The 26,128-nt window shown below is 44.1% G+C and overlaps 1 protein-coding gene across 3 annotated transcripts; it reads right to left on the bottom strand.

Moving 5' to 3' along the window:
• Nucleotides 1–6,057: 6,057 nt before the first annotated feature.
• On the bottom strand, nt 6,058–22,758 carry BRD2 (bromodomain containing 2). 3 transcript variants are annotated; one of them, XM_089658001.1, is made up of 13 exons: nt 22,444–22,758; nt 21,576–22,345; nt 17,031–17,331; nt 15,314–15,451; nt 15,053–15,191; nt 14,586–14,794; nt 14,046–14,417; nt 13,608–13,736; nt 13,322–13,528; nt 10,906–11,042; nt 9,313–9,617; nt 8,490–8,636; nt 6,058–7,452 (listed from the first exon to the last, which is right to left on the bottom strand). In XM_089658001.1, exons 2-13 carry the CDS (start codon nt 21,605–21,607, stop codon nt 7,319–7,321), a joined length of 2,250 nt encoding a protein of 749 aa, XP_089514127.1. In that variant the 5' UTR covers nt 21,608–22,345; nt 22,444–22,758; the 3' UTR covers nt 6,058–7,318. The 3 variants fall into 3 exon arrangements, with proteins under 3 accessions (XP_089514127.1, XP_089514126.1, XP_089514128.1); XM_089658000.1 differs by having other exon boundaries at nt 10,813–11,042; nt 22,444–22,750; XM_089658002.1 differs by lacking the exons at nt 21,576–22,345; nt 22,444–22,758 and adding an exon at nt 16,350–16,455 and having other exon boundaries at nt 10,813–11,042; nt 17,031–17,167.
• Nucleotides 22,759–26,128: the final 3,370 nt, after the last annotated feature.

Genomic DNA, 26,128 nt, shown 5'->3' on the forward strand with positions numbered 1-26,128 from the left:
AGCACTGTGCCTCCACACAGAAAATGTTTTTCTATGGGGACACTTGCCAGGGAGAAGTCAGGAGCACCAACAGTGAAACTGAAAAGAGGAGGTTGGGGCCGCTCTGACATTCCACTGCACAAAGCAGGTAAGTACACTGTGTGCACAATTAGGCAGGCTATATTATTGAACTCCAGTGCTCTCAGTCAACCCAAAATGTTAATAATAAACCTCAAACCTGAATATTTAACAAAGTAAAAGTGAGGTTTTGGCTTTCTTAGAATATTTGTGTGCACAATTGTGTGACAACTCTTAGAGCCGATTCACACATGTGCGGGGCGGACTGAAACGCAGGTTTCACAGTAGACACAGGAGTTGTTCAGGTCCTGATTTTATCCTGTTCACATGTGCCGTTTAAAAACTGTTCCCATAGAAGTCATTAGCCTGTAATCTGCACCTGAACCAGACTGCTCAGAAATCAGGCAGGACTTTCAATCCGCACTGTCAGTAGTACACTAGACATATAGTTGTGTTCAAAATAGCAGTGTGTTGAAAAAAGTGAATAAAGCTCAAAATCCTTCTAATAGCTTTTATTTCCATACACACAAATGCATTGGGAACACTACACATTCTATTCCAAATCAAAACATGAAGAAAAATAGATCAAATTTGTGTTGTTCCTCTAAAAAAATTGAAGAAAAGTGAATATTAGACGGTTCAAAAACAATAGCAGTGTTTGTATTCTTCTTTACAAACTCAAACATTCACTATATAAACTGAAAAATGTTTGAAGATTTTGCTTTCCTTTGAATGACTTCATGAATATTTGGTTGTAGTCGCACTGTTTCTGAGAACTGCTGTACATCTGTGTTGCATGGAGTCACCCAACTTCTGGCCCCTGTGAACAGGTATTCCAGCCCAGGATGATTGGACGACATTCCACAGTTCTTCTCTATTTCTTGCTTTTGCCTCAGAAACTGCATTTTTGATGTCACCCCACAAGTTTTCTATTGGATTAACCACATGCCGCCCAGCCCATGTATAAATACGGCGGCAGGGCGGCAGGGCTGGGCAAAACAACGTTTTAAAACGTGTGTTTTGTAAACAGGTAGGGGGCGCACGCGAGGCGCGCCACCGCCCTGCCTGTCCCGCCGATCACAGCCGCGGATGTCAGTCGCCGGGTCACAGCCGGTCCTTACCGGCTATGTCCCGCCGATCGGCGGCAATCAGTGACAGAGAGCACAGCTGCAGTAGCTGTGCTTTCTGTCACTTCCCTGACAGCTCCAGGACAAGCTGATCAGGACAGAAGAGTTTCTCTCTCCCGATCAGCCATGTCCCCTGCAGCACACACCCCCGCCCCCTAGTAAAACACTCCCCCTCACACAGATAACCCTTCCCTCAAAAATAAATGTAACCCCTTCCTCCCCAGTGCCATTAGTACAGTGTCAGTGTTTTTTTTTTTTTTGCACTGATCACTGTATTGGTGTCACTGGGGATGTCAGTGACCCCAAGTCAGTACCCCCCAATGTCAGAATGTCTGCCGCATTCCCGCCATAAGTCGCTGATCGCCGCCATAAGCCGCTGATCGCCGTCATTATTAGTATAAAAAAAAAAATAAAAATCCCAGTATCTTTCCCGCCATTTGTAAACGCTATAACTTTCAGGTTAACCAATTAATTTACACGTATTGGGTTTTTTTTTTTTAGCAAAGACATGTCGCAGAATGCATTTTGGCAGAAATTTATGACTAAATTTGATTTTTAAATTTTTTTTACTGGACATATTTTATAGCAAAAAGTCCAAAATATAGTTTTTTTTCCTCAAAATTGTCAGACTTTTTTTTTTATAGCGCAAAAAATAAAAACCACACAGGCGATCAAATACCACCGAAAGAAAGCTCGATTTGTGGGGAAAAAAGGATGTAAATTTCATTTATGTACCGTATTGCATGACTGCGCAATTGTCCGTCAAACTAGCGCAGCGCTGTATAGGAAAAAAAATGGCGTAAATTGCAGTATCTACACCATAGTTTGTAGACGCTATAACTTTCACACAAAGCAATCAATATACACTTATTGGGATTTTTTTTTACCAAAAACATGGAGCAGAATACATTTTGGCCTAAATTAATAACCAACTTTGAGTTTACTATATATTTTTTATAGCTGAAAGTAAAAAATATTGTTTTTCTTCAAAATTTTTGGCCTTTTTTTGTTTATAGCGTGAAAAATAAAAAGCGCACAGGTGATCAAATTACACCGAAAGAAAGCTCTATTTGTGTGAAAAAAAATAACGTAAATTTAGTTTGGGTGCAGCATTGCATAACCGCACAATTATCAGTTGAATTAGTGCAGCGCTGAGTAGCAAAAAGAGGCCTGGTCATTAAGGGGGGTAAATCCTCTGGAGGTCAAGTGGTTAAGATCCGGGGATTGGGCGGGCAACTCCATAACGTCAATCTTGTTGGTCTGGAACCAAGATGTTGCACATTTACTGGTGTGTTTGGGGTCGTTGTCTTGTTGGAACACCCATTTCAAGGGCATTTCCTCTTCAGCATAAGGCAGCATGACCTCTTCAAGTATTCTGATGTATTCAAACTGATCCATGATCCCTGGTATGCGATAAATAGGCCCAACACCGTAGTATGAGAAACATCCCCATATCCTGATGCTTGCACCACCATGCTTCACTGTCTTCACAGTGTACTGTGGCTTGAATTCAGTGTTTGGTGGTCGTCTGACAAACTGTCTCCGCCCACTAGACCCAAAAAGAACAATCTTACTTTCATCAGTCCACAAAATGTTGCGCCATTTCTCTTTGATCTCATATCAAACTGACCAGATCAATATCCCAGGAGTTTAAGTAGCAGAGGGGTTTGTTAATCAGTTTCAGTTTGTTTGGTGTTAATGAAATTACCAGATGTACTAGATGGGCAACAATGAAACGACCCCCACAACAGGAATGGTTTTACAGGTGGAGGCCACTGATATTTTTTTCCCTACTCATCTTTTCTGACTGTTTTTCACTAGTTTTGCATTTGGCTAGGGTCAGTGTCACTACTGGTAGCATGAGGCGATACCTGAACCCTACAGAGGTTGCACAGACAGTCCAACTACTCCAGGATGGCACATCAACATGTGCCATTTCCAGGTTTGCGGTGTCTCCCAGCACAGTCTCAAGAGCATGGAGGAGATTCTAGGAGACAGGCAGTTACTCTAGGAGAGCTGGACAGGATGTCTCAGGCCACCCTCATGAAGTCTGCTTCTGATTGTTTGGTCAGAGGGCGCAATATCCTCTAGAGGGCCCTGTGCTCACTGCCCAGCACCATAGAGCTCAATTGGCATTGAACACCAGAATTGGCAGGTCCACCACTGGCGCCCTGTGCTTTTCACAGATGAGAGCAGGTTCACCCTGAGCACATGTGACAGACATGAAAGGGTCTGGAGAAGCCATAGAGAACGTTCTGCTGCTTGTAACATCGTTCAGCATGACCGTTTTGGTGGTGGGTCAGTGATGGTCTGGGGAGGCATAGCCATGCAGGGACGCACAGACCTCTACAGGCTAGACAATGGCACCAACTGCCATCAGGTATCGGGATGAAATCCTTAGACCCATTATCAGACCCTACGCTGGTGCAGTGGGTCCTGGGTTCCTCCTGGTGCACGCCTCATGTGGGTATGCAGACAATTCCTGGAGGATGAAGGAATTGATACCATTGAATGGCCCCCACGCTCACCTGACCCAAATCCAATAGAACACCTCTGGGATATCATGTTTCAATCCATCAGACACCACCACGTTGCTCCTCAGACTGTCCAGGAACTCAGTGATGCCCTGGTCCAGATCTGGGAGGAAATACCCCAGGACACCATCCATCACCTCATTATGAGCATGCCCCAATATTGTCAGGCATGCATACAAGCAAGCAGGGGCAAAACTACTGAGGACCATTCTGAGTTGCTGCAATGAAATTTCAGTAAAATGGACTCACCTGATGCATCTTTTCTTCCCTTTGATTTTCAGGGTGTCTTTGACGTCAGTCCTCTGTAGGTTGATAATTTTCATTTCCATCGAAGGATAGAGCATCCGAACACATTACCCCGTCCACATCAGTATAGATATCCCTTTCACCATAAATATCCCATTTAAGGGCCTACAAGTTCTCAATAAGGTTTAGGTCAGGTGAGGAAGGGGGCTATGCCATTATTTATCTTTAAGGCCTTTAACCACTTGCCTACCAGGCACTTATACCCGGCCAATTTCTTTACCAGGCCAATTTTCAGCGCTGTCGCTCTTTGACAATTGCGTGGTCATGCAAGATTGTACCCATATGAAATTTTTATCATTTTTTTCTCACAAATAGAGCTTTCTTTTGGTGGTATTTAATCGCCGCTGGGCTCTTTACTTTTTGCGCTATAAACAAAAAAATTGCAAAATTTTGAAGAAAGAAAAAAAAAAAAAGTTTGTTTCCATTATAAAATTTTTCAAACAGGTAATTATTCTCCTTCACTGATGTGCGTTGATGAGGCAGCACTGATAGGCAGCACTAATGAGGTGTCACGGATAGGCGGCACTGATAGGTGTCACTGACTGGCACAACCACTGGGCACTGACTGGCAGCACTGCACTGATGGGCACAGGTGGGTGGGACTGCTGGGCACATGTGTGACACTGCTGGGTGGCACAGGTGGGTGCACTGCAGGGCACAGTTGGCCAGTTAGTGGGCGCACAGGTGGGCGAAGTTAGTGGGCACACTGCTGGGCAGAACTTGTGGGTGGCACTGCTAGGCACCAATCATCAGTGCCCTGATGATCGGTACCGATCCCTGCTCTAACAACTGCTGGTTCTTGGTAGTACTTTCCTCACGATCTGACAGCGTGAGCAAAGCGCAGCCGAGAACCGGCAATTGCATTTCCCGGTAATCAGTGTCATTGGACACGGCTGATCACGTGGTAAAAGGCCACTGTGACTGGCCTTTTACCACATCACGTGATCAGCTGTGTCCATAGGACACAGTGATCACGGATGCACGCCCGCGTTCTGGGAGGACATCATATGACGCCCACCCAGAACTGGCCAGCCGCAGTGCAGCCGTCATTTGGCTATCTGCGGTTGGCAAAGTAGTTAAGCCACACACTGGAGTGCCTCAAAGCATGCAATGGCATATTGTCCTGCATAGCATTGTTTTCTTGAAAGATGCAGACTTGTTCTGGGAGCAATGCTTGAACAAGGTATCTTCTGAAACCCGGCAGTAGGTTTGGGAGTCCAACTAGCTCATCTTTAATAATAGAAGCCCATAGCAGTACTCCACCTACACCTTGCTGGCATCCGAGCTGAAGTGGAGCTCTGTGCCTGCTACTAATCCATCCACAGGCCCATCTCATCAGTCCATAAAACCTCTGAAAAATCTGCAGATATTTCTTGGCCCAGTCTTGACGTTTCTACTTGTGTCCTGCTCAGTGGTGGTCAGGTTTCAGCCTTCCTTACCTTGTCCATGTCTCTGAGCTCTGAACACCTTGTACCGGGGCACTCCGGGTAGGATGCAGTTCTGGAATATGACATCACTGGAGAGTAATGGGTTCCAAGTAGCTTCACATTTGATTCTTTGCATCTTTTACTCAACATGTTGGGCAACCCTGTTGACTATTTGCAACAAAAAAACATCTGATGGTTCTGTGATCACTCTGCAATCTTAGCAATTTCAAGAGTGCTCCATCCTCTGAAAATTCAAAAATTGCAAAAAAAAGTCTCTTAAAAAAATTTTTTTTAAATAATTATGCACACTTTGATATACGGTGTGGAACTCCTTAGGCCACACCCTCCCTCATTACACATCACCGGATAGGCTTAAATCCAATAAGCATTCGCATTTATACAGAGTGGGAGTTGGACATTATGCATAAAAATGATTTGGTAATAAATACACACTTGCCTAATTGTGCACAATAATAATTTTTAAAAAGAACACAAAAAAAAAAAAACCCACACAGAAAAAAAACAAGTCTTACAAAAAGAAACATGCCAATAACTCCACTTTATCTCAGGATTTGCAGTTTAGTGAATAAACAAACCAACTCCAGATGGATGTAAATTTTCTTTATTTTACATGTTTCCAAACTAAAGGGCTTGAACCGATACAAGAGACAAAAAAACAAACAAAAAAAAAAAAAAGGAAAGGGGGGGGGGGGATGGGGGAATAAGACAGGAGTATATATATATTTATAGCAACGGAACATTAGGAAGAAAATAAAAATGCTTTTTTCCAGGTAAAAAATAAAGTCACCCTTTACATTGAGAAACATGCTGCTTGTGCAACTCCGTATATATATATTTATGTACAGGGCTTATAAAATCTTACATCTACACCGGCCCCTGTATCAACAGGGCACCCTCTGTTATTTTACATTATAAAACAAAGAACAAAAAAAAAAAAAAATCCTTCTTTCGCTTGTTTAAAATAAATACAAAAAGAAAAAAAATAAAAACATGAAAAGGCTATGAATGAGTTCTGTAGTTTGGAGCCTCCAGTATAGAAAGTGTTCAGTGAAGAGCGAATGGCCACCTTACACACCAACTCGGTATAGAATGTGTTCAGTAGGACAGAACTAACCTCCACCTTACACGCTGCATGCAGTAGGGGGCTAAAGGGGGTTTCTGACCTTCTGTCACCGAGTTACTTGTCAGATATAAAAACTCTTCCAAATGCCTCAACATTTGCATGATGGATGAGCAGGAGGCTGATGTTTTCTGGACCCTCGAGCAGCCCTCTTTGCTGTGCTAAAAATTCCCAAAGCACTGATGGGCAAGACACTGCAAATGGAGACATTACAGAGTACTTCGCCATTGCGTGCTGTACGCATCAGAAAACAAACAGGAAGGAGAAAGCCTGAAGAGTCAACGATTAACACTGCACTAAGTAACAACTAAGAGACCAACTTCGAACAGATCCTCCGCCGAGATCATCCTAAAGCCGAGTACAGCTTCCAGGTCTGTGCGTTCCAAGGAGAACTTGTAAACAGAATAAAATAAGGACACTGCATTTCTGCCATCCACCCTTTATAATGCCTTTTATTGGATCCCCACAGGAGTCCGTATTCAGGTGGTAGAAGGGTGATGCCTCATCATGCTCCAGGAGATTCCCCAGCTGTAGAGTACAGCTAGCTGAGGGAAAGGCGGGTGTTCTCTAAATACCAAAGGCCTCAGTTTGCTTTTACCCTCAAAGGGCATCAAGTCTGGTTCAGGAGGGTTCTGTTCCTGCAGATCCTTTTAGAACCAAAAATTCCAGCCTTCCAACCCTGCTACAGTGGAAGGTAAATGTCCCCTCTGTGCTACACCCTCTCCCTCAGCCAGAGTCAGAGTCACTAGTGTCTGAGGAGCTGGATGTAGAGCTACTGCTACTGTCAGAGTCCGAACTGGAGCTGGAAGCACTGAGACGAGAGACCGACACCGGCTGGGCTGATTCCACTTTCTCATTGGCTGCAAAAGAACAGTAAGAGTTTGTTAATATTTCCAGGAAAGGAGTACAGAATATACAAACATTGTCATAACATGAATGGAGTGATCGATCAGGGAGTTCGGCTTCGTGGACACAGGCACCGACATCTGTGTGTGAGGTTTTGCACTGTCCTGGAAAGTTTGAGTACTCTTATACAACATTTTACATTCAAAATGGATCTGAAACGCCCCTAAAAGCAGAGCTAAACTCTTCGATACTTCTTTTACACCAGCATCTTCTAACCGGCCGGGCTGCAGGATGACGTCACTCCTGCATATACATGTAGTCATCCTGCAGCTCAGCGTCTAGTTGAAAGACTAAGCAGAAAGGTTTCTTTTTATTGTAGGAGACATTACTGCATGTCTTGTCTACAATAAAGAGCCTGGCGTTTGACATTTGTGGTTTAAAAAGCAGGACTTTAGTTCTGCTTTAATGAGTTCCATTTCCCTGGGCACAGACCACCACCCTACAGGTTAAAGTGTTTGTAAACCTCAGACATAAAATATGAACAAAGCATATAAATACACGTGTATTTATCTCAATTAAGACGAGTACTAGGTATGACTTGTCTGCTGACTCCTCTCTCTGCTGTCAGCATGAATCACTTCTGACAAGTTTCCTGACACCAAGAGAAAAACATTGACAGGGGAGGGAGCTTCAGCAGATGGACAGCCTAAGCTCTGTTCTTGTGCATCTCTAAGAGTAATTTCAGCTCTGCCCCTTTTTTCCTCTCAGACAAGCTTTATAAATCAAGTACATTGAACAGATGTAGAGTAAAGAGGACTGCGGATACACAGGTTCAACTTAGGAGGATTTGTTTCACCGGTGTACCACCCGAGGCCAGTCAACAGACTGGGCTTCAGTCTTCGGTTTTGTTGCCATCCCAGGTACATAGAATATTGAACAGGCCCTAGAGGGCCATGCAATGGTGACATTACCACACAGTAGCCATACTCCATACATGTTAAAACATCTGTGTACATATTACCAAATCACAGCAAAAACACAGGACATTAACCTTTCTTGGGTGGTTTCTTGGCAGAGTTCAGTTGCCCACTGACATCCTGTAGCCTCCTCTCCAGGTCTCTCTTCTTCTCCATGGCAATCTCCTCCTTTGTCTTCCCCACTGGTTTCTTAAGTGCAGCAGACAGCGAGTTAGGGGAAGCTGAGGATAAACAAGGACATGGATTTTTAGACAGGGTACAAGTTTCCATATATACAAGATAAGGTGGTTACAATTTAGGCATTTACAATTTGTACACATATTCCAATGCGTTTAGAACTACTCATCTATAATTGGGAAGCTCAGGGGGTGAGTACACAATCCCATCACTTTTGGACAGATGGAGGGAGTCTACTAGTTTTACACCTTATTACTGCACTTTTAAGTTGACTGCTCCCCATAAAAAAAAAAAAAAAAAGTTTTAAAAAAGCAGAGAAACTTGAAGACACTTCATAGCTCTTCTGCAATAAAGAGCCTACCCGCTCGCAGTTTGTGACAGCGTTGAACATTATGTTCTGCTTTAATGAAGTCCATTTTTGAATCACATATTGGGAACGGCTTCTGAAAATGTTTGTAATTCCCTACAGCAAAGTTTGTCTCCTGCCCGAAAAACAAATAAATAACCCCACCACAACACACTTCAAGCTAGCTGACAGGACAAGAAGCAACACTGATGAGGTCAACTCTGTGCTCACATCTTCCCCTATACACTGCAGTAAAAAGGAATGCATCCAGCAATGGCCCCTCTCCGAGGCAGTGTCACATAGAAGTAATGACTGTACAGACTTCATGTTCAGCTGTAGATGAGACATTTCAGTTCTAATGACTGAGCACTTACTGTAGGGCTTCCGTGGTTTTTTCCTCAAGCAAGACATGACATATCTCTCCAGCTCACGAAGAGTGGAAGGTTTTAAAGTCTCAAAGTCAATCTCTATTTCTTCAGGGTTGGAATCCCGCAGAGAGGGCTCTCTGGATTGGATGATATGTACTACACGGCCCAACTTCTCTCCTGGAAGTTTGTTAATGTCCAGGCTCAGCTGCCGCTTCTCATCATAGGTCATTGGTTTGCACTCCTCTTCCTCCTCAGAGTCATACATAACAGGTACAGGTGGGGGAAGGGACTTCGCGGATTTCTTAGAACTCCTGAAAAATGAAAACAAAAAGCTCATTATCACCGTAGCAAGAATCTGCAAAGCTTGCACCTTTAGATCATCAATGCGTAGCAATTGCAAAAACCCACCTTCCTCAATCCAGACACTATGCTATAAGGAAACAAGGCTGTGCATGTAACATCTGTCCAATAACTAACTATTACAGATCACAAAAATACATACAAGAATTTAAAGTGGAACATTAGTCAGAAAGTCCTACCAGATCACTTCAGGATGGCCCTTTTGCAGCTCTATGTACATTGTCTATACGGTTTAAAATCCAGTAATATACAGTTGTACCCTGCTCTGCACATGCTCAGTCTCTCTCTTTTTAGGCACTGCTGAATCTGTAGAGGCCAATCTGCTGACAGCAGAATTAGAATCTATCCTTTAGAGCCAAGAAAGCTGCTTGTTGATCTGCAGTTGCCATGGTACTGAACATGTGAACATGACGCCAGCCATTTGAAAGTTTGGTTGGGGACACAAGCGAATGTGACAGAAATCCCAGCATTCCAGGAATGTAAGTTTATTTTAAACAGTTAAATTGATGGGTTTAGTTCCGCTTTATGATTTACTGCTGTCTAGAGGCTCTGGGCTTCAGCAAAATGGCCGCCTCTGGCAAGAAACCAGAGCAATTCTGGAGGCAATTTACACTACACACTAATATTGGTAGCACAATTAATGCATGTCCCTTGCTAAAGAACATTATTTGATCATGTTAAAGCAGAGCTCCACCCAAAAGGAAAAGTTTTGCTTTAAAAACTGATCCCCCCGCTCCCCATTAAGGATTGGCACCTTTGGGGGGCGGGTATCCAAAATTGACAGGTACCCGCTTCCCACTTCCACTGTGATCGCCTAGGCGATCAGAAGCAGAAATTGTCCTCCTACCCTCCCTCCTTGTAGTCTTCTGGGACATGTGACGGGTCCCAGAAGACAACGGGGCCATTCAGGAAGCACAGCATTATTCACGCATGCGCAGTGGGCACCCGGCTGTAAGAAGCTGTCACACTGAAGTTGCCATTGCCTGCAACACCAGACGGCTGGTGAAACGGGCTGAGGGGAGGACACAGCAGGACCAGGGGACAGGTAAGTAACTTTAAAAGTCAGCAGCTACAATTTTTGTAGCTGCTGACTTGACAGTGTGACTGGAACTCCGCTTTAAGGGTTTGGTTCCACTTTAAACTTACTTTGAAACAGCAGGCATAGAACTGCTGGTGGTAGTGGTCCCCCCAGATTTTTTAGAGGATTTTTTGGTCTGAGAAGATTTTGATTTGCCACACCTCCATTCTTCATCATCTTTGACCTTCCGCTTATCAGATTTCTTCTTTTTCTTTTTTTCCTTTTTCTCTTTCTTCTTTTTCGGCTTGGAAATTGGGCCTTGGGAGAGAGCAGCCAGCTGCTCGTGTACAGCTCGAAGCTTTAAAGATACAAAATGTTAAAAAAGTTAGATTCTCACTGCAGCAAGCCAAGTAAACCGTACAGTTCCCCAAAGCATTTATAGATAGAAGACAAACCTAAATTCTGCCTGAGCAGAACAAAAATTGAAGAAAGTGAGTTATGGACTAATGCAGGGGTGGCCAACCTGCGGCTCTCCAGCTGCTGCAGGACTACAAGTTCCATCATGCCTCTGCAAGTCAGTAACTTCCCATCTTTGCAATGCCTCATGGGAAATGTAGTTCCACAACAGCTGGAGCCACAGGTTAGCCACCCCTGGACTAATGCTACATTTCAATACTGTGTAGCACCTGTGCCGGTACATCTACCGTACTCGCTGCATCCTCCCAGCATTCATGTGTGAAGAGGCTATTAGGACAGTGGTCTCTAGTAGTCTCATGTAAATGCTTCTCAAGTATCTGAAAGTGTTTATTTTATTTATTTCAGGTACTTATATAGCGCAGTCAACTTACGCAGCACTTTACATATATATTGTACATTCACATCAGTCCCTAACCCTCAAGGGGCGTACAATCTAAGGTCCCTAACTTACATTCATACACACATACTAGGGACAATATAGACAGGAGCCAATTCACCTACCAGCATGTCTGGAGTGTGGGAGGAAACCGGAGTACCCGGAGGAAACCCACACAGTCACAGGGAGACCATGAGAACTCCAGGCAGGTGGTGCTGTGGCTGGAATTCGAACCAACGACCCGAGTACTGCCAGGCAGAAGTGCTAACCATTTAGCCACTGTGCTGTGCCAAGTGTTAGGAAAAGGGTTTTTTTTCCTTTTGAGCCTGTCATAATGTGCTAGTATGCAAAAAAAAAAAAAAAAAAAAAAAAGGAGTGGAGGGGTCCCTGTGGTGGTGTGTTGTCACCACTCAAGGATTCCATCTTCACCCAGTCTTCCTTCCAGGTTTGTGGGCTCGAGCCATTTGAATGGCCAAGCTGAAATTAGATCACTTCCACACACAGGGGTCACGGTTGCGACACAGCCCTCAATGGACAGCATGCTGTCCACCAAGAGTGAAGTGTGCATCTGCTGGTGACGTTACTGGCTGCTACACATGTATCCATCTACTAAAAACTGTTTGAGATATTTACTGTACCTACAGGTAAGCCTGTCCTTGACAGTTTTCCCCAAAAAGGGCCATGGGTGACACCCCCTACATTTCTAAGGCCCCATGTACACGGGACACTTCTGACCGATGAAAACTGACTGCTGGAAAACGTAGGTTAAAAAAAGTCTGTTTAGCCGCGTTTGCGAAACTTGCTTATGTTTAGAAGCGTTTTTTGTTTTTTTTTTTTAAAGAGAAGCACAGGAGAACCTCTCAAATGCCCAGAATGCAGTGAAAAGTGGTAAATTATGAACTATTTCAGAGAAATACAGAGAGTAGAAGCAGAGACAGCAGTATGTGTTGAGATTAGCTAAGGTGTGAGTTGCTCATTAACATTTCTTTTGTTTCCAAGGGTGGGAAAGGTGTCATTAAGGTCATCTGGCAGGGGGTCTTCATGAGGAATGTGAGGTGTGAATGGTCATTAACATCTTTTGTTTCCAAGGTTGGGAGAGGTCTGAGGTGTGAATTGGTCATTACAATGTGTGACAAGCTTGGTAGGAACATCCTGTGTTCAGTGTTTTGTCCATCTGAGTACCCTGAAAACACTTTCCATGCATTTTTCATGATGAAAAAAGGCTCTGGACAGCATTGGGAACTGGAAGAGTTAAAAAAAAAATAAAAAATTAGCGAGCGCTTATAAAACGTGATTTTCCACGTTTACCGTTTGAAACACTGACAAATCGACTGCTGAACCAAGTTTTCTGCGTTAAAAAAAAAAAAACTGACTGTAAACGAAGGTGTGTACATGGACACATAGGAAAACATTGGGGAGAGTTCAGGGGCTGCTAAAAAAAAAACCAAAAAAAAAAAAAACCCGCTGAACAGCTCCTAAACGCGAGTTTATCAGCTGCAGTGTACATGAGCCCTAAGTGGACAATCATTGTTTAACAATATTAGCATGGGGTCAAAGAACAGCGGGGTAACAGCCATGCAAATTTTAGAAAAGTTACACTTCCAGGAGCCCAACTATAAGAGAACATTCTAAACTGGAGCAGCCAATAGCAACAAGATTTCACATTAAAATAATTTCCAATTACAAGTTACTGTAGTTCACCTGAACAAATATAGCAACAAGCCATAGTTTAACCACCCTCCTCTGTAAAATTGCCAGACAACGCCATTTTGCTGCAGTCATACCTGCTCCTGAAGCTCCGCCAGTCTGTTTGCCCGCTCCTCCTCAGAGTCATCAGAACTCTCACTTTCGTCTGAGCTGTCACTGCTGCTCTCACTGGAGGATTCAGAGGAGGATTTGGAATCGGAGGGAGGCAGTTGTGTGGAGGAGGCAGGCGGAGTCACTACAATAGGCTCATCAGGCATCTTAGCATAACGAAACTCAAATACGTCCTAGAAAATGAACCACAGATGAGTGTCGCCATAGATGACCAACGTAACAAACCAACGGCTCCCACACAACAATTCTTACCTGCAGCTTCCTGGCCATGGCCACCACATCATGGTCAGGAGGGTTATATTTGTAACAGTTAGAGAACATGAGTCTGACATCGGCCGCAAACTCCTGTGCATCTCGGTATTCTCTGTTCTCCATCTTTTTCTGTATAGGGAGAAAGGCTAATGAGTATTGCTAGGATTGCACATAACAATTCCATCCGTTCAGACTATGGCAACGAAAAGGCTACTAACTTTCAAGAACAAGTCACCTTTCAAAATGGTTAATAGGTTTCACCTCCTGTCATTAGCGACAACCAATATTAAGCCTTTCCATAATATGAAGGTTTATGTATATTTCAAATTAACTAAAAATCGGATAATTCGAGTCATTTGGTTCCAGCAAGTTAATCTATATAGATTTGTGCATATATCGATATAAAACATGTGCTTGCTCTCTGCATCTTGTCCCCACCTTAATGGTGCTAAGGTCCATGGGGTGTTTTATGATTTCATGGTAGTCGTGTAGTCCCAGAGAAGAGGCATCCACGGGTTTGTAGAACGGCCATGCATAGGCTCCATGTTTCTTAGAAAGAAGTTCTTTCAGAATGCCATTGCAGTATTTTAGTTGCTCAGACAGTTTGCCCTTCTTTGAAGTTTGATGCTGTTGAGAGTCTGGCAAGTCCTTTCGAGGTGGTTTAATGGGCCGACCACTTTCTCGCCGGGCCGGGATTTTGGCAGGTTTCGTATCGGGTGGCGTTAGAGGGGAGGAGTCTCCACTGGTAGCAATAATAGCTGTGGTGGTTGGGGTTGTAGTGTCTGCTTTTCTCTTCACACCTTTCTTCTGCTATAAGAGAAGAACAAATAAGTCATGAAACCTATATTCTACTTTATGAACTGAAAAGGTTAAAACGTACGTTTGTCCCACATGAGGACTAGTAGTAGACAATTACAAATAACATCCCACATGACAAACACAACATGCATTAGCATCATAAAACAAACACCACCTTACCTTTGCTATAGGTTGTGTGGCTGCTGGAACCACAGGCATCAGTGTCTGCGCAGGGGGCATTGGTTTCATCACAGAATTAGAGAGGACAGGTGGATGTGGTATATTAACAATGGTGGTGGGTGTTTCTGGGGAGCTGGGGTACAGTGAAGACTGAGACATGGATGAGACGGCTGGGACTTGATGTGCAGTTGTGATTCCACCCGTGACAGCTGAAGAAAAACCAGACAAGCATGTAGTATACCATTATACCTTTAAATTCCTTTTACAGAACAGATGCTTCATCCTCTGCACATGCCCAGGACCAAAACACTGCCTAGAATCTATGCACTATCGAGGGTGCAATGCTTTGCAGGCTTCAATGTAAAAACGTAGTAAATACACCTTGGTCATAGGATCATTCTGCTGAATTTACTACTTTTGCAAAAAGTCCCTTTAGGAGTAAGGAACAGAAGAGCGGATGTATCTACCTGGAGGTTTGACACTCTTCACTTGCTTGCTCTTGTTTGCAGTATTGGGTACTTCTTGTTCATCCTGGGGCATCTGCGCTACCTTCTGTAAAAAGGACTTCTCCAGGCTTTGGGCCATCAGCACAATGTCATCTGTGGGCTTCATAAATGTAGAACCACAATTAATAAAAAAAACCTGGTCTTCCCAGCAGACACAGAATGTACTTTATTTACATGTAAACGCTGAAGCAAGTAATCCATTGTAATGCAAGCAGCTCTTACCTTGTTGTAGATATAGCAGTTAGTGAACATTGTATTGAAGTCCTGCATACACTCCAGTGCACTCCAGTAGTAGTTGTTCTCCAGTCTCTTTTTAATAGTTCCCATGTCCATTGGCTGCTTGATGATTTTATGATAATCCTGCAACCACACCAGTCCGAAGAAAAAGCATGTTGGTGAGCTCTCCAGTTTAACACACACGATAAATATAACCTGGCCACATAAAATACATTTCTATTTCCCTCTACACAGAAGAAAACATGGCTGATTTATGAAAGCTGCAGCAACTGGTAGACAACATTGGGGGAGATTTACTTAACACTGGTGCGCTCAGAATCTGGTGCAGTTATGCATAGTAACCAATCAGCTTCTAACTTCAGCTTGATCAATTAAAAACTTAGAAACCAATCCACTTCCAGGTTTTATTGCTATGCACAGCTGCACCAGATTTTGCACTGCAGTTTAAGTAACGAACCCCATTAAGTTGTTGCTCTGAAATCCAGTTTACATAGATCAGCTCCTGTCTTAAGGAACACAACATTCATATTTAATAGCCCCCCCACTTAGATCCCAATATTGGCTGCATCTTCAGCACAGTGTACAACAGACCCTGTATCATGAGTGGCTATCACTTTCTCTGTGTACATAGGACCTGATGACAGCTCTGGGACATTAAACAGTTAACGTGTTACACAACTGTCCACTCCAAGTAATTTGATAAGACACAGGAGGCGTTCGAAACAAGATTCCATTTTGAAAACTCATGTACCCCTTTAGCCACTATGTGAAACACAAGCAACAATTCTAAAACAAAGTCTGAACGTATCAATTTGAATCCATAAATGCAGCAAGACTGTAACCCCAGGACCTGCCCTGCGGGTGCAGTACGGTGCTAGAGGTGACCACACCAGAAGCTCAGAGCTACGGGCGGGTCAGGAGGGTACACAGGCATTTTAAATCATGGGAGCATTGCGAGATGGTGAGGAGGTGCAGGGCAAATTATGGCTGTAGTCTAGAAGCTAAATAATAGCACACCTACCATTTTTAATGTACCTTCATACTTCTAATCCAAGACATCTCAGTGTGTGTAGCGTTAAATACTTTGTCACACTTGGGGTCCTGTACAAATTCATGGATGTGCAGATCTGCAAAATGTATCAATTGGAAATTTGCATTTCACAAAGTAAAATCAATCAGTTCATAAAATATAGGGTTGGCAGCTACATTATAAGAAGCTTTAACTACACAGCGTGCATGAAGACATCCATACATTTGTAGGGATGAGTGGGAGGGGGCAGCGATGGATGCAAGGTAGAAAAGGTTACACTACATGATTATCTGTTCTTCACCACGCAGAAAAGAGAAGCGATACAAACTCTACCCCATCATAACCTGCATTGGCAGGAGAACTTGTACATGTCCTCAGACATTTGTCACGCTATGTGCCCTGAACCCCACAGCACCAAATGCTTTAGTCACAAACCCAGAGCTGTCATCAGGTTTTAGAAGCAAGCGGTTATTATATGAATAATGTTTCAATGTGTTTGTGCTGTGGATAGTGACAATATGCAGAATATTGCATTTGCCAAAAAACAAGGAACAGGATTGGTAAGAAAAACATATGCATGTCATTGGGCTTTTTTTTTTTTTATTGGTTACCCCCAATAGTGTGTTGTGCAAGTAACTTTTTAAACCCCAGAAAACAACCCCAGAAACGTACCGGAAGACCCAGCTTTATGGAATCAACGGGCTGACGGAAAGGCCAAGAGAACTGATGCTTCCACAGAGACTTCATGACCACCTTCAGCAAGTACTGCAGCTGGTTAGTGCAGCGGCCAGGCTTTTTGGAATTGCTGACCTCCGGAGTGTGTGGGGTGACTTGAGGCGTGTGATTAAAGACACTGGAATTCATGGTGGGGCCCTCAAAGTCCTCGTATAGCAGAGAGGGTTTGCGAATACGCTTTCCTGGGGTTCCCTCGACAGTCTGCCCCATCATACCATGGTTTACATCCAGAGGAGGCCTGCAAATAGAAATGCTGTCAATCTACATTGATTACACAAATCTAAGAATGTGCAAAAAGAAACAAGGCTCCACAACTGCAGTAGTACATCACGTCTAATATGACTGGTGAAAATCTATACCATTTACATTTTCAAGCCTGTATATACAATCTGTGGTCAGAATAGGGCCCCTGATGGCCAAATGGGTCTCCAATTAGAAGGTTTATGGAAATGGGTTGTCTGAAGTCTAATAATTTCTATGACACTGCCTTTGTATGGACTGCCTTCTCTACTACTACAATTTCAGCTCATTTAAATCAACGTAAAGTAACACCATAAAAAGTTACCAAACAGAAAGAAAAGGCTTTAAAGGCGACATGGCCTCTCTAGGGAATCTTCCCTCTGCAGTACATAAAAGCGAGAGAGAGAGAGAGAGAGTGAGTGTGTGTGTACTAGTGTCAGTAGTCCCATAGACAACTCTCTTTTGTGCCAATTTATTTCAATAACTATATCAAAGTATGAAAGAGGAAAACGGATCATAGCTTTAGAAAAACTGTCCAAAACTGAGTTATGGATCAATAACCTTTACACAAAACTTAAAAAAAAAAACACAACTGAAACACCAGTGAGTGAATGTATCACCTAAACACAGTGAAAGTAAAGACAGTAAAACCTCTGACACATCCCAGTGACCGGCTGATTTCCCCATCTGAAGTGTTGACTCATTCTCCCGCCCAAAAACACCCCATAGGAACAAACATCTCTATGTAAAGGCAATGACCTCATCATGCCTTGTGACCCTTTATGCTTTGCTAGCTGCATACATAGGAATGTCAGCACAAAAACTCGCAGTCTGCTTCCCAACCACCACATGTGTTAAAATGGTTTAAAAGAAGCTCCTGCTCATACATTGTCCCTACCATCCAGTATACTTGCTTAAAGGCACCAAAATATGTATTCAATGTGATCAATAACAAAACTGTACGGTATCCAACAATTCTATAACCTAGTGCCACCCATAAGGTAATAGTAATAGAAAAAAAACAAAACCTCAGACAATACAATTGTGTCAAATCACCAGACAATACAATTGTGGCAAATCACCAGACAATACAATTGTGGCAAATCACCAGACAATACAATTGTGGCAAATCACCAGACAATACAAACCTCACCAGGACAATACAATCGTGTCAAATCACCAGATCATACAACAATTGCAAATCATACCACCAGTCTGGTGAAACAGTCAAGCAATCAGCAAGCTCCAAAGTCCCTACATGTGAACCCTTCAGTGGGCGTTGGAAGAATGTCTATTCTGAAACAAAGTTACTACAACACAACTAGAGCTGGAGGTGGCATTTACATTGGACATTCCTCTATGAATGAGCTGATCGAGCTCCACCCCTAACCACAACAATGTTTATACCACAGACCAGACTCACATTACGTAACCTTTATACAAAAAAAAAAAAAGGAAAACATTACAAATGCGTAATGTCCTCTAATCACAAAGACCTCCCCAAACGAAGTCCAAAGATACATTAACCCAATGTGACAAAACAAAAGCAATAGGACATTTTAAACGTTCCAGGGAAAAGCCGACCGAGTGTAAGTGTGCATAGCTAATAATTAACTAGCTGGACTTGTTTTATAATGAAGACATTTCATAGATTCTCCTAACCATTGCAGTGGCTTTTCACAAACATCTTCATTACAGAACAAACCAAACTAAAATGTGACAACTACCTACCACTAGATGTAGTAATGGAAGGCAGCCTCAGCCCTCCAGCTGTGAGGAAAGTCCCATCATGCCTCTGTGGACCATGCCTGTGGCTGTCAAACTCTTACAATGCCTCATGGGACTTGTAGTTAACAGTTGGAATGTTGAAGTTGCCGCCTACTCCTGAGCTGTACCGGGACATGGATATATGGGAACCTTAACAGGTATATCTAATGGTATCAAATACACGAAGATAGCTCCTTCCAATCAGTCTATATCTAATGGTATCAAATACACGAAGATAGCTCCTTCCAATCAGTCTGGTCACTTAGAAGGAAAAATAAACCAAAATACAAGCTAACACCACAAAATATGATTTACTGCCCACAGCACAAGTTAAGGGAAAACACCAATATACATATCTCCCGCGTTGATTATGTCACCACACACTACTCAACTCATTTTCATACAAGTAATACACAGGAGGACACTACTCCAAGATCCAACAACATGATGTCAGGCAGGAGATTCTCACATCTCTGGTCCATGGTACAGGCAGAAGTCAGGTGCAATAACACTGAAGAGGGGTGACAGCTCATCTAGGCAACCTCTTTGGTTCTGACCCAAAGCAGCTTCTTGGGCAAAACACAACATCCTGAACACGTCCAATGTAACATGACCATCCACTACCGGGCTACACACAACACACACCTCATACACTGACACACCTCATACACTGAACGAAGGTTTATTACACACAAGAGGTTCTGCAAGAGCAATCTACTGCACAGCAAGCCTGAGGCCACCAGCCAAGAAAACAAAACAAAGTCCCTACAGCATATCACTCCTAAATCACCCGATATAAAAGCATTCCATCAGCCAGGGTCCCTCCAGCCTGGTCTGACTTTTAAAGATGTCACACTGACCACACAACAGTCTGTAGAAGAGGCAATATGACAAAAAAAGGGTTATATACCATCCCATAAGAAGTTGTAAAAAGGACTAAAATGTTTCAGATCCACAAAACAAGCCATAGGGAAAATAAATACCCCTAGTGGCAGTGAGCCATTCCAATCTATAATGAAGGAAAAAAACAAAAAAAAACACCGCAAAAACAAACCCAAAATAAATAAATAAATATATATATATATATATATATATATATATATATATACACACACACACACACACACACACATTTTGGAGATATGTCATTTTGTCAAATTTTTTATTATATATATCCCCCCCATTCATGTAAGATATTTTTTCCTTTAATTAAATGTCTTCTTTATACAGTGTATGGACTGGATTGAGATATATAGATACACACACATATATATATAGATACACACACACACATATATATATATATATATATATATATATCTCAATCCAGTCCATACACTGTATAAAGAAGACATTTAATTAAAGGAAAAAATATCTTACATGAATGGGGGGGATATATATATATATATATTACAAAATGACATCTCCAAAATGTATATATATCTCTAGCTCTATAAATTAAAAAAAAAAAATCTCCAAAAGAAAATTAAAAAATTGGTGTAAAAAAACAAAAAAGGAAACTATACAGCATTGAAGTTATTTGCAGTGTTTAGGAATTTTATAAAGTGAAATATTTCTATTAATGTCTTATTGTAGTTACAGTAAAGAACATTTCTTGCTTACTATAACATTATAAGACATTAATATAAATGTAATAAAAAAATCTCTTTATATACCAAAAAAACCCCACTAAGCACTGTACAAATATATTATTGAATACCTTATTTGTAGCGTTTTAGGAAATAAAAAAAACGTATTTTTAAAATTTCCCGTTTACTGGAACTGTAAATAAGGAAACCAATTGTTTGTTTACAGTGTTTCAGTAAATAAAAAATGTATACAAACGAAACAAAACAACAAAACATAACAGTGACCCTCCAAACAAGAATCGTGCCTATCGCACAGCAGAGTAAACAGCCCGCATATGACCTGGAAGGGGAAGCCATAGGTCACCCAAATAAAAGCACCCCGTCCCCGGTAGGAATGCCCCGAGGGATCCGGGTGTCGGGGGGGGGTGGTGGTGGTGTCGGGTGTGCCCCGGCTAGAGGTGAGCGGAGTGTAGAGATCAGGGCTCCCCTGTTGCCAGGATACGCGGCGTCCCCTCCCCCGGGGACAGCTCTGTCTGGGTTGCCGGAAGAAAATGGCGGCGCCGCAGAGCTCGGAGGGCGCAGAGTAGAAATCCGCCGATATCTCCCCGGCTACCGATCTCCGGACACCGATCCGGGCGGGGGTGAGGTCCCCGGCGCCGTGTGGCTGTAGCCCGGCGATGAACGCGGAGAGGTCGTGCTCCGGTGAGGCGGATGGACGCGGATTGTATCCGGTGTTGTTAGGGGGAAGTAGACGCCATCTCTATGGAAGCCAGGCCGGGGGAGGGGGGGCGCTGCGGGAAGTTCACCATTTGAATCAAAAATGCGGGTTTTACGTAACAATATGCGGCTCTGAGAGGTACAAAGGGCCCCCGAGGATCTCCTGTACCTTTTAAACGCTGGGCCGAGGGCTGCCTCCATGCGGATGGATACGGATTGTGTAGACGCCCGCTCTCCGGCTGAGGGCGCAGCGGCGTCTTTGGCTCAGACCACTTCACGGCTTTCCCTCTTTATCCAGCTTCAGCTCTCCGCTTCAGCGAAATGGCGCCTCGAGAGGCTGAGGCCGGTCTTATATAAACGAAGTGCCCGCCGCCGATTGGCCTCTGAAACCCAGCCTCCTTGGCGGTCCCTGCGCATCCATTGGCTTGTTGGTCTGTCCGTTAGGACCTCCTCCGCCCACAGGCAACGAGATGAGTTTCCATTGGTCGCCATGCCTCCCGCTGTTCGGACGCCCCCAGCGGCGGAAGAGAGTACTACTACTGCAGCAGCTGAGGAGGACGCGCCCTTTCCTTCCTAGGACTCCAGGACAAGTGACTCAGCGCGGCTTCCACGTCACCCAAGAAAACCTCCTTAGCGATTGGCTGGAGCTAGGCAGAACTCCGCCGTCCCGCTGCCCGCCATTGGCTGTTACCGGGCAGACGGGGCGGGCTTCTCGCATCACGCGACGTGGCTGTTCTTCTCTCCTTCTGCTGCCTTGAAGGAGACGGCGCCATCTTGTTGCGCAGCTCCATTTTTCCTCATTATAACGCTAAAAGTGCGGCCGTTGAAGTACACAGATTAATAAAACGAATTGGAAACATAACAGTCGCCCCAGAGCTCCACGGAACCGTCGTGTATTTCACAAAATGGTCACCAATTCCTGACAGTGTCGTAGAATGTCTATAAAGAAATGAAATAAAGGCACAACATGAATATAAAAGCGATAAATCGGCATAAACATACAAAAACACATCAAACGGAATCATTTAGTTCCTTACCACACGCGGCTTTGTCTGCTTTTCCCTCAGGTCACCCCTAATGGCGGCCACTTCGTTCCCGGCCGTTTTCCCCGGGAAACCCGCCTCCTTTTCGAAAATGACGCCCTCCACCCGATAAACCGAAGTCCGCTCTTTAAAACGAGCCGTCTCCCACCGCGCGGGGCCGCCGGAAAGTGGCTCCCGGTCCCCGCAGGCACACGCCGCCCCCGCCTGCTCTGAGCCGCCGCCATTTTGTTGCGGAGAGCTGAGGCAGCAGCGCTTCTCCATCCTCCTCCTCTGGCTCTCTTCTTCCCCCTGCTGCCGCCTTCCCGCAGCTCCTGGGACGCCCTGGCCCCCGGATGCTGGACCCTTTCCGCCACCTACTGGCGGCTGAATAGACGAATTTCCTCCCTTTTCTCCGCACTCCTCCCTCCGTTGCTCCTTCTTACTATGTGCAGAGTCATTGCTGCAAGATGGCGGCCGCTCATTGTTCTGCTCACCTCCCCCCTCCCCCTTCCTCCAACACCCTCCTGAGGAGAAACACCACAAGACACGGTTATGTCTGTCCTCGGACACAGTTATCGTCATATCACCAATAAAATACATCACACATATACATCTATGAGGGCGCCGAGTCCTTCCTTCATCTCTGTCACATTGTATGAGGGGGGTGTGAGTGTCATGGCGCCGAGTGCGGAGAGCCCGCCACAACCTTCCCAGTGTGTCACATGGCGGACTCTCCTCACACAACGCTCACCGTCCTCCTAATGAAGGAAATACGGGACTGAATGTCATATGTAGGTCCTGGGTGGTCGGGATACATCAACTATATATATAACCCATCTGTGATACAATACAATACCCATTTATAGGAGGGATCCATGGCGCCTCTGTGACCCCTCAGTGATGTGTTCACACATACATTACTATATACATCACATACCACGTGCATAACAGCAACATGATATAATAATATACCCCTTTATTATATAATATGAGGTGTACCAGGTACCCTGCACCCTCTGAGGTGACCCCCAATGTATATGGGTCCATAATTACATTATTATATATATTACATACAATGCACAGTATATAACAGCTCAGTGATACAATAATATACCCCTTTAGTATATAATATGAGGTGTACCAGATACCCTGCACCCCTCTGAGGTGACCCCCAATGTGTATGAGTCCATAATTACAATATGATATATATTACATACAATGCACAGTATATAACAGCAAAATGATATAATAATATACCCCTTTAGTATATAATATGAGGTGTACCAGATACCCTGCACCCCTCTGCGGTGACCCCCCCCAATGTATATGGGTCCATACATACATTATTATATACATCACATACAATGCACAGTATATAACAGCTGAATTATATAATAATATACCCCTTTAGTATATAATATGAGGTGTACCAAGTACCCTTCACCCCTCTGCGGTGACCCCCCAATGTGTATGGGTCCATAATGACATTATTATATTTATTATTTATTTTTATATATCGCCGTCAATTTACGCAGCGCTTTATATATATATTGTACAGTCACATCAGTCCCTAACCCTCAAGGGGCATACATACATTACATACAATGTATGGTGTATAACAGCAAAATGATATAATAATATACCTCTTCTTTATATAAAATGAGGTGTACCAGGTACCCTACGCCCCTCTGCGGTGACCCCAAATGTGTATGGGTCCACACATACATTATTATATACATTACATACAATGCTCAGTATATAACAGCTCAATGATATAATAATATACCCCTTTATTATATAATATGAAGTGTACCAGGTACCCCTGTCTTCAGAGGCGTCCCTAGGGTTGGTGTCACCCAGTGAGGTAACACTTGGTGACACCCCCTCCAACCAATGGTGTATTTTGGTTTTGTGCTGCCCTAGGCAAGACTAAAATCACCCCCCCCAGCTAAATTTGTCCCACCCTTTCACCTGCAAACTCCACCCTTCCTCTTTAGGCCCCACCTCTTCCTATTAGAGCTCCGCCCACTGACAACGATGGGCCGCTATTCCTCACACTGACAACAATGATGGGGCACTATTCTTCCTACTGACACCAATGATGGTTCCCCATCATTAGTGTCAGTGGGAGAAATAGTGTCCCATCATTGGTGTCAGTGGGAGGAATAGTGTCCCATCATTGGTGTCAGTGGGAAGAATAGTGTCCCATCATTGGTGTCAGTGGGAGGAATAGTGTCCCATCATTGGTGTCAGTGGGAGGAATAGTGCCCCATCATTGGTGTCAGTGGGAGGAATAGTGCCCCATCATTGGTATCAGTGGGAGGAATAGTGTCCCATCATTGGTGTCAGTGGGAAGAATCGTGCCCCATGATTGGTGTCAGTGGAAGGAATAGTGTCCCATCATTGGTGTCAGTGGGAGGAATAGTGTCCCATCATTGGTGTCAGTGGGAGGATTAGTGCCCCATCATTGGTGTCAGTGAGAGGAATAGTGTCCCATCATTGGTGTCAGTAAGAGAAATAGTGTCCAATCATTGGTGTCAGTGGGAGGAATAGTGTCCCATCATTGGTGTCAGTGGGAGGAATAGTGTCCCATCATTGGTGTCAGTGGGAGGAATAGTGTCCCATCATTGGTGTCAGTGGGAGGAATAGTGCCCCATCATTGGTATCAGTGGGAGGAATAGTGTCCCATCATTGGTGTCAGTGGGAAGAATCGTGCCCCATGATTGGTGTCAGTGGAAGGAATAGTGTCCCATCATTGGTATCAGTGGGAGGAATAGTGTCCCATCATTGGTGTCAGTGGGAAGAATCGTGCCCCATGATTGGTGTCAGTGGAAGGAATAGTGTCCCATCATTGGTGTCAGTGGGAGGAATAGTGCCCCATCATTGGTGTCAGTGGAAGGAATAGTGCCCCATCATTGGTGTCAGTGGGAGGAATAGTGTCCCATCATTGGTGTCAGTGGGAGGAATAGTGTCCCATCATTGGTGTCAGTGAGAGGAATAGTGCCCCATCATTGGTGTCAGTGGGAGGAATAGTGCCCCATCATTGGTATCAGTGGGAGGAATAGTGTCCCATCATTGGTGTCAGTGGGAAGAATCGTGCCCCATGATTGGTGTCAGTGGAAGGAATAGTGTCCCATCATTGGTATCAGTGGGAGGAATAGTGTCCCATCATTGGTGTCAGTGGGAAGAATCGTGCCCCATGATTGGTGTCAGTGGAAGGAATAGTGTACCATCATTGGTATCAGTGGGAGGAATAGTGTCCCATCATTGGTGTCAGTGGGAAGAATCGTGCCCCATGATTGGTGTCAGTGGAAGGAATAGTGCCCCATGATTGGTGTCAGTGGAAGGAATAGTGTCCCATCATTGGTGTCAGTGGGAGGAATAGTGTCCCATCATTGGTGTCAGTGGGAGGAATAGTGTCCCATCATTGGTGTCAGTGGGAGGAATCGTGCCCTATCATTGGTGTCAGTGGGAGGAATCGTGCCCCATTATTGGTGTCAGTGGGAGGAAGTGCCCCATCACTGGTGTCAGTGGGAGGAATAGTGCCCCATCTTTGGTGTCAGTGGGAGGAATTGTGCCCCATCTTTGGTGTCAGTGGGAGGAATAGTGTCCCATCTTTGGTGTCAGTGGGAGGAATAGTGCCCCATCATTGGTGTCAGTGGGAGGAATAGTGCTCCATCATTGGTGTCAGTGGGAGGGA

The sequence above is a fragment of the Staurois parvus genome, unplaced genomic scaffold (genome assembly GCF_062004578.1).
Source record: "Staurois parvus isolate SC_StPar_1 unplaced genomic scaffold, SC_StPar_1.0 ptg001049l, whole genome shotgun sequence".
NCBI classification, from domain to species: domain Eukaryota; kingdom Metazoa; phylum Chordata; class Amphibia; order Anura; family Ranidae; genus Staurois; species Staurois parvus.

Coding starts and splice junctions, on each gene's coding strand:
- BRD2 (XM_089658000.1), bottom strand. CDS start 21,607: ATGGAGGCAGCCCTCGGCCCAGCGTTTAAAAG. Junction 15,452..17,030: donor CCATAAAGCTGGGTCTTCCG/GTACGTTTCTGG, acceptor GTGTGGTTGCAG/GATTATCATAAAATCATCAA. Junction 13,737..14,045: donor TGGACCTTAGCACCATTAAG/GTGGGGACAAGA, acceptor CTCCCTATACAG/AAAAAGATGGAGAACAGAGA.